Source organism: Sinocyclocheilus rhinocerous, unplaced genomic scaffold (assembly GCF_001515625.1).
Source record: "Sinocyclocheilus rhinocerous isolate Xijiao unplaced genomic scaffold, SAMN03320098_v1.1 scaffold650, whole genome shotgun sequence".
NCBI classification, from domain to species: domain Eukaryota; kingdom Metazoa; phylum Chordata; class Actinopteri; order Cypriniformes; family Cyprinidae; genus Sinocyclocheilus; species Sinocyclocheilus rhinocerous.
In genome coordinates, this window is record NW_015638019.1 from 552528 (window position 1) to 561452 (window position 8925).

At 36.6% G+C, this 8925-nt stretch overlaps 2 protein-coding genes and 1 pseudogene across 4 annotated transcripts in view; 1 reads left to right on the forward strand and 2 right to left on the reverse strand.

The window, feature by feature from the left end:
* LOC107749355 (phosphatidylinositol-glycan biosynthesis class F protein-like) overlaps nucleotides 1-1394 on the reverse strand; it is an 8199-nt gene extending 6805 nt beyond the window's left edge. Inside the window, exons 1-4 of one of the 3 annotated variants that reach the window (XM_016564476.1) lie at nucleotides 1363-1394; nucleotides 699-948; nucleotides 517-608; nucleotides 323-439 (exon numbers count right to left, since the gene is read on the reverse strand). In XM_016564476.1, the coding sequence (XP_016419962.1) occupies nucleotides 323-439; nucleotides 517-608; nucleotides 699-926 (437 nt within the window). In that variant the 5' untranslated portion in view covers nucleotides 927-948; nucleotides 1363-1394. Of the gene's footprint in view, nucleotides 1-322; nucleotides 440-516; nucleotides 609-698; nucleotides 949-1192 lie in introns of all 3 variants that reach the window. The other 2 variants (XM_016564475.1, XM_016564474.1) reach the window with 2 other exon arrangements.
* Nucleotides 1395-1623: 229 nt separating this feature from the next.
* On the forward strand, nucleotides 1624-2941 carry LOC107749357 (cysteine-rich PDZ-binding protein). Its single transcript, XM_016564479.1, has 5 exons — nucleotides 1624-1726; nucleotides 2024-2089; nucleotides 2198-2252; nucleotides 2355-2458; nucleotides 2551-2941. Exons 1-5 carry the CDS (start codon nucleotides 1711-1713, stop codon nucleotides 2613-2615), a joined length of 306 nt encoding a protein of 101 aa, XP_016419965.1. The 5' UTR covers nucleotides 1624-1710; the 3' UTR covers nucleotides 2616-2941.
* Nucleotides 2942-3996: 1055 nt separating this feature from the next.
* Nucleotides 3997-7806, reverse strand: LOC107749386 (GTP cyclohydrolase 1-like; annotated as a pseudogene).
* Between the last annotated feature and the right edge of the window lie 1119 nt (nucleotides 7807-8925).

The following is an 8925-nucleotide window of genomic DNA, read 5'->3' on the forward strand; positions in this document are numbered from 1 at the left end:
AACAGGATTTGATCTGAGAGCATTAAGCCACACTTAACTCCAGTTACTCATTTATGGGGATTTGAGCATTGCAATTGTCCTTTCAAAATGTTTTTGCTTCATCTATTCTAGATATACGGTGTTCATCCTACAATAATGCCTTGTATGTGAAATTCTATTTGTCAAAGTTGGACAAGGTCTCCATCTAGTGGATTACAGCCACTGAGGACTGTATCTGTGAAACAATTCCACACAAACAATTCCGCACCAAAGCTCTTCCACACCATAAAGGGAGGAAGGAATAATTCAAGTGGTTAATGTAAAGCGTTTATCCTGCACTTACCCATCTCGGCTGAAAACCCGGATCCAAGTCTGTACGTTAGGACCCAGGATACAGAGACATCTCAATGTAGTGAGTGTGGACAGCAGCACGGCCAGAGAAAACGTCTCCAGAGCTGACCTACAATGTGAGGTATGACTTATACATTGGTATTTTACATTTTGGGTCAACAAACAAACAAACAAACACGTACTTACTCAAGCAAAGGTGCTCCGTATAGTACCACCACAGTATGAAAGAAGAGGCATGACAGTACAAAGTACAGACAGGATTTGAACAATCTGTTGATCTGTCAAAGAAATAACAAATGAAACTCATTACATTCTGAAAGGCATTAATTATGTTTGCATCCATTGGAGAATGTGCTGCCCATCTCTACCTTGTAGCTCAGCGTGTTCTTCTTTGTTGGTGGGCTGATGCCAAGAAGCCAAAACACTGCGATGTTGACCACAGCAACAGATCCAGCCACACAATACAGCCAGACCATGTGGGTCCCATAAACAGAGAAGTTTTCCACAAACACTGCAGGCATCACAGTTGCCATGAAGATGGAGGAGGCAATAATGGCATGAGCCGATGCCATGCCCCTGATCTCAACATCCCACATTATGGAGGTTAAATGGCGGTACCTGATAAAGAACAATGAGAGAAAATCAATAGATTAATAAACAATTCCAAAAGAACAGTTCTTTCAAATAATTTCAGATAAGGTCAAAGAAAGGACACAAAAAACCCCAAATAAAAGAAACCACCGTAATAATGAGACTGGCAATCTCCGGTTATGAAAATAAAGGCAAAGGACAATATTGCACACAGCTAAAATAAGTGATTAATTTAACGATTAATTCAATTTACTTTGAAGTAAAGACCTACCAATGGAGTGTTGTGCCTAGTTAAAGTTTATATCTACAAATAAAAATTCCTAAACTAATGCTTTACCAGATTCATCGAGCACTTAAATATGTGCAAATTACAACCGTACCCTTTCTAAACCGAATGCCATAAGACTACAAATAAAAGTAAAAGTCGAACAGTTTATTTACAAAACATGACTGCCGTGTACTTCCGGTAGAATGAAGTCACCAACAATCACTCTCAACTAAACAAAACATAATAAAAGATTGTAATAATAAAATAATTTAAACATTATTATTATTATTTGTAGGAGTAGCATCCACTGTTACTGCACACAATTTTTAGTTTCTCGCTAAATACAACCAAAGACTATAGACTTTGATACAACTATATTGCGTGGTATTTCTTAGGACCTTTATTTTGACAACGTATCATACGTCATACTTCACTGTGTGAGCAGTGTTTCTAGCTTCGTTTTTACAACAACTGAGAACTATCTTTGACGTGTTAGCTAAGATTTTCTGACACATTTGAAGATGGTTTGCGAGAAGTGTAAGTAGTTACATTATAAATCATATTGTATATCAAAGGGTTATTTGTTTTACACAAATATGGCTACGTCGTTAATATTGTAGTTCGTATGCAATAATTCTTAGGCTCGCTAGCAAGATCAGCAAAAGAAACAACAAAACTGTGCTATAAATATAAACGTCGCTTGTAGTTTTTTTTTATTTTTATCTCGACTATGTTAAACATCAATATGCTGTGTATTCGGACGTGAAATTTGATCAATCAAACATGAAATGTGTGTGCTGTCGGACCTTTGTGAATTACGTATGGCCTCCGCAGGCGAGAAGAAGCTGGGGCGAGTCATCACTCCTGATACCTGGAAAGATGGGGCTAGAAACACAACAGGTAATCGTTTTAAAGATGAACTACCGTTTTATGTCTATTACCCTTTTATATATTTGTATTTATGCTTCGTCAACACTGAATACTAACCTGCAAACCGTTGTATTACAGAGAGTGGTGGTCGAAAGCTTAATGAAAATAAAATGCTGACATCAAAAAAAGCCAGGTTTGTTGCATGGAATTTTATGCTTCACCATCACAGTCTTGTAATACATTTAGACTTGAAAGTTATAATAATGTAATAACGATGTGTCTACTGTTTTGACAGGTTTGATCCTTATGGGAAGTCTGGATTTGCCACATGCAGAATATGCAAAAGCTCTGTCCATCAGTCTGGTTCACATTACTGTCAGGGATGTGCTTACAAAAAAGGTGAGATGGATAGCAAGGGAATGCTTAGGTGCTCTTTTGTTTCTGTCACACATCTATATGTTCTCACCACCCCTCTTTTTCTACGTTTACAGGAATTTGTGCCATGTGTGGGAAGAAGGTTCTTGACACCAAGAATTACAAACAGACCTCAGTTTGATTTATTATTGGTTGATGGAGATTCGTCTTTAGCTGAGAAGGGGATGTTTGTGGATGTCTGTGTTGACTCTTCCAGGTGTTGAGAGAATGATAGTGTTGAGTTCACAAAAGAGTTTAGTTTGCTGCGTTTTGTGGTGCAAAGGGAGTGCTCTAAGTTTGACTGTATTTATATAAAATATTCAGTGGCATTTTTCTCTCACTAAACAACCTTAGAGCAATATAGTGGCTTGTACTGTTTGGACAATGTAGATGCCTTTGAGTACATTTGCTGGGGAACATGTTTTGAAAATGTTCTTATTCATGATGACAGTGGTTAGGCCATTTAATTCAAATAAGTTCTCTTCATGGCAATTTATTGCCCTTTTTTTATTTATTTAGCCATTGGGTCTTACCAAAGTCTAGACTTTGACTTGTAAATTTTACCTCTTCTCACAATTAAAAAAAATATGAATATATCAATCTTGTTTGAAGTTATATTTCCTCTACTGTTTTCAAGGCATTGTTCACTATTACAAAATCCAGTGTAAATATGAAACGAATAGACAGTGACATACCAATATAAGACGGCTACAAGTTCAGTGTACAGTTATATGTTTATAGTCTGTTTCCATTTCGTATTCTTCTGCCACTGGTTCTTTTTGTCAACACTGTTTCAGATGTTTACTGGAGATTTGTTGTTTTCTTTTTTAGTGATCATTTGGAATTTCATTTCTCTTGGACCCACATAATTGTATAATATGGTTTAACTGTTATGGATGCTCTTATTACAGTATGTATGTTTTTTGCCATATTTTAAGTGTGAGAAGTCACAACATAGCAATACTTAGATTCTGTATAATGTAATTTCCTTAATATCAATTAAATTAAGAATTGTCCGGGACACCTATTACAACGTGAGACATTTTTACATCTGTAAATATTTCTTGACGAATAAAATTGTGACAACATTTTGCAGAAATCAGTTATTTGCATTAAAAAAACACAGACAAATGCATCTCATAATGGTGCTTTATTGTTGCAGTTGGCATAGTTGAAATTTGTTTTGATTTCTTATACAATTCAGTACATATATTATGTTAAAAAAAAGTGACAATATCCTAATGGCAATGTTGTTTATTTCTAACCATTTATAAATTATGCCACACAGTAATGTCACAATAAACCTTTCATTGACTTATAAAACTATAAATTATTCATTATGTTTGCTTATGACCTCTTAAATATTATCTAATCAGAGTATATGACAAAAATATGTATTTCTTTTAAAGTTATATACAAATAAGTTCTAGTATCTTCATTTTGTAAAAAGTCATAAGGTTAGACAAGTATCTGAGGCAATATGTTAATTTAGTAATTGTTAATATCAGAAGTAAGATAGTTTTAAGGCAGCTGTGTGAATGTTTGGCCATTCGGTGTTAGTTTCTCAAAACTAGTAGTTCATGTAACACTGATCTTTCAATATTCACATTTTCTATATGCAAACAGTGAAGACCCCTGAGTTTCAGCAGTAGGCCGGGTCTCAGTAGCTGGTGGAAAGATCTACAACTCTGGCTCAGTGAGATTCTCTTAGCACCATGGAGGGTTTCAAATGTAGAGAATATTCATTGACCTGTTTGGCTGTAAACACACTGATGGAGTTGTAGCAGGGAAGGTAGTGTGATCACTGTGCACCTTTGGTCAGGGCCAGGAACTCTTCTCGAGCTTTTGGATCCTCTCTGAACACACCCAGCATGGCGCTGGTCACAGTACGACTGTTCATCTTCTGCACTCCACGCATGACCATACACATGTGACTGCAACAACAAACGTCCATTCAGGCCACAAATAACATTTGAAATACAAATTATGTTTAGTGTTACAATAGTGTTATTGTAGAAATAATTCATCAACCATGACAGCCACTGTATGAAGCAGCTGAATGACTGTACTGTATTCTGAGCTTTAAAGTTACGTGAAATCTAATCGCATTGATCTGTATTAAGAAACATGGGTTTATGAGAAAGAAGCCTAGGATATAATCTAATGAAATGATTATGTTTTGTCTTTCAAATACTTACGCTGCCTCGATGACAACTGCCACACTGACAGGCTGCAAGGCCTCAGAGATTGCCATTGCTATTTGCTTTGTTAGGCGCTCTTGGACTGTATTAAAAAAAATTAATAGTAAAACACTGAAGAAACAACAAATGTGAGGTGCAGCATGAATTCAACAGTAAATTCTGAGGCTGAAATTGAGAGATGCTAATGCCAAAAATAAATGTTATACACGACTATTACTATATAAGTAACACTAGCAATTCTACCGTTCAAAAAGTTATGGGTATGTAAGATTTTCAATGTTTAAAAATAACTCTATACACCTATTTTAATAGTGATATTGTAAATATTACAATTCAAAATAACTGTTTTCTATTTTAATAAATTGCAGAATGTAATTTATTCCTATATTTGGAAGTCATTATTTTGCAGAGATCCTTCAGAAATCATTCTAATATGCTGATTCTGGTGATCAATAAATATGTTTTATCATTATCAATGTTGAAAACAGTTGAGCTGCTTAATATTTTTGTGGAAAACATGATGATTCTTTTTCATGATTCTTTGATGAATATAAAGGAAATTTATTCGCATTTGCAAATGTCACTTTTGATCAATTGAATGCACCCTTGCTGAATTAAAGTATTAATTTCTTAAAAAATATATAAATAATTCTACCCTGTTTTTTTAACATTAATGTAGGTCTATCTCCATTTTTAGATATCTAAATAATAAAACAGTTGTGATAGTTACCTTGAAGTCTGCGACTGTAGATTTCAACAATCCTAAGAGGGACACAAATTCACAGCACGTAAGTTTAAAAAAATCATAAAACATGTAACACTTATCAAACAACCAATTCAATATGTAGCTATTTCCTTCACAAAGAATGACAATAAATATTGTATAGAACTATAAATGTAAATGGTAAACATTTCAGACAATTTTGTGCTAAAATTAGTAATAGATATCAATGGGACTGATGAATGGTGTCTCATGAAGTCTGGTTTATTTTACTCAGGCAAAGGAAGCACCAGGCTGCACATGATATTTTGTGAGGATTGCAATGTTAATGGTTCCCACAACCACCCCACAGTGGAAGTGGGAGTTGAGGGGGATTTCCTCAGCGCCAGAAGTCAGCTAGTCTGGCGTTTTTCAGATGGGACAGAATACTGTGCCAGGCTTTGGATCTAAGCCTCAAGTGAATGGGCTGTGATAACAGAAGAACTCAGCCACTTGTAACTAATACATTCTCTTTTTCAGACCTACTCTGATGTGAGAACAAGGCCCTTTACCGTCCGTCTGAGACTGGCACACTAAATTTTGTGTGTGTGTGTGTGTGTGTTTGCAAGTTGTATACTCACCTCGCAAGCTTACTGAGGCCAACAACCTTTTTACTTGGCAGATATCCTATGTGAACCTACAGATGAATTAACATAAAAACATTTATTTCTTATGCACTACAGCTCATTGAAAAGAACCCATTGACCTCCCAGCAAGCAACACTCTCCCAGGCCCAGACAAATGTATGCATCAATGATTCCCTTACAACCCATGAAACCGCCTTGCCTAGCGGTGCAACATCAAGCATAACATAAACTGAGTGGCTAAAAGCATCTTTTATTGACTTTATCAGCAGATACTGAGACATACCTTGCCAAAAAATGGTACTAGATGATGTTCACAAAGTGAAAACATGTCAATATCTTTCACAATAACTAGCTCCTCGTGGTCTTCATCAAAGATGGCATCATTAAGGACATCTGTGGAATAAGAAAAACATATATACAAAAGTTAATTACTTAACAAATAATTTTGATAGGGTTTACACAAAATGAAAATATGAAAGGGTTTATAAAAACAAACTTTGAAAACAATATGCATAAAAAAGCCCTATCATAAATCAGGTCAGTTCAGGAGAAAGTGTGATTAGTTTAAGTAGTCCTTCACACCAATCAGACTATTGAAGCTGGTGCTTTCAGCATCTGTTGCAGACTAATTGAGCAATTCCAGAATGACGTATAAGTATTTTATACAATACCTCACCAACGTAGTGGAATTGTCAAACACACCATGGGTAAACATTTTTAGTGTTATGTGACTTAGCCCACTGAAAAACACTTGGATTAGAATGAAGGGATCATAATTGTGGCTACAATCACACCCATAAATAAAAAACCCAGTTTGGTGATGAGCTAAGAACTATTGAGGACTAAAAATGCTCAGGTGGGGTGGGGGTGGGGGGTTGTCAGGTCTGAAGGGGTTAATAAAATAAACAGTGAAACTATATATTAAAAACTAGAAAATAATAACATATTTCTAACATATTTACGTTAAATTTTGTATAGATACCCAATGATCCAATAATCCAGTGACTTTTAGAGGGTCTACTTTATCTGTCAGTCATTTTGGGAGCACAATCGACTGCTCTTGCGCAACACAACTTTATACACAGTCAGCTATCTTAAAGACTTTTTAAACAAAGCACAAAAGTAATATATTTCATATTCTGTGGTATATTTGTGTTGTGTAAAACCATAATAAGGAAATAACAGTCGAGTATAACAAGAGTAATATGAGAGAAATAAAAAGTAGCCTATCCTAGCTGGAAGTGTTGCTATAGTAACCTCCTCCGGTGAAAGTGATTTCTGTTGACTAACTTGTAATTTCCTACTAAAACGTTGTTTGAAAACCCTATAATTAAAACGGAATATCAGAAAGCAGGTGAAATTGTATAATGTAATTATTTTCTGCATAATAATAGCCTATACTTGCCGTAGATGGTCTCGTGGTAGCCTTTGGTCAGGAACTGCATGGCCTTTGCAGCACGGAGCGGGGTTTTGAGGAGCCCCTGCCGGTCTGTGTTTTCTCCCAGACCTCGCAGGATGGTTGTGTACGCCGCCTCCAGAGCAGGTAACCGCGACTCATCCTCCGCCTCTTTTCGGGATATCTCGTTTTTGTGCTGGACAGCGACTTTTTTCGAATCGACTGTCAGCTCGCTAAAGCGTTACGGCAGAGATACTCTGTGACAATTTTGCCATTGCACAACCCGTTCAATTCTGCCGCCTTTTGGTATTCCATTGAATGTACTTTGAAATGACTAATTAAAAGAGAATAAATTATTAATAGGCTATTGTTGTTTATTTAAAAGTAGCTACAGTCGTAAAGCAAACAGATGTAGCCAGTGGCGTAACTACAGACAGTGCAGGCAGTGCAGCGCACGCGGGCCCTGCCCACACTGCAAGCGACTATATTCATATAAATTAATAATAAACGTATTAATAATAAAATACAATTAGTACCGAGATTCTTCACAGAACTGAATAAATATATAAATTCGCTAAAATTCCCAATGCGTGCTTTAATGGTCTAGTGGTAGAACTTTTGTCAAGCATTTCTGAGGCTCTGGGTTCTAATCCATCCTCGTGTAGTTTTTTTTTCTCTCTCATTAAAACCAAAGGTGTTCATCAGTGATTGTATATCAAGAGCAAGGACATGTTTGTGTGCATTTTGTTTTGTGCTTTTACCAGAACAAAGCGTACGATCGTCTGTGTGAAGACTGCGCATTGTGCACGAGTGCAAGAGAAGTTCCCTTCTAGACGCGAGCGCTGTGTGTTTGTATGTGCTTCATAACTGTGCACCCCAGGGGGCCCGCCTTAATAGCCTGCACTGGGGCCCGTCATTACTAAGTTACGCCACTGGATGTAGCCTATATTATTTCAGAACTGCAACCGGTTCCCAGGTAGGCTATTGATCGTCGTAGTGCTTCTGAGTTGAGATTCAGTTGCAGTGTAGTCTCTCCCACTCAGCGTGGCATTTATAGCAGCCCTTCACTATCACTGTGTCCAATTGAACACGTCGGTATTTAGTGTGAGCACCCGCTCTATTGTGTTTTACACGTCACACCCTTTTTATGGGCTGTAATTGAATAATGCGTAACTGATTCGTGATTTGCTAGTCTGAATGTAAAGGCACAAAAATCAGCGTCAAACTTCTGAGCATATGACCTCACGTGCTCACACATAAGCTAGACCCCCATAAGCCGTATTAGACACGTCAAATTCTTTGAAAGTTTTAAATAATAGCCTAATAACTAGACTTAATGTTGTTGATAGTGTTGTTTTTGTTGTTGTGAAATATAAATGCATAGGCAAAGAATTCTATTCATTTGAAAGGTGTACACAAATGCCCATTGCATGTGACTTCCCATTGATGTCAACTGTGTATACTGAGCTTAGGATATTTTATATCCCCTTATTCAAAATCTAACCATC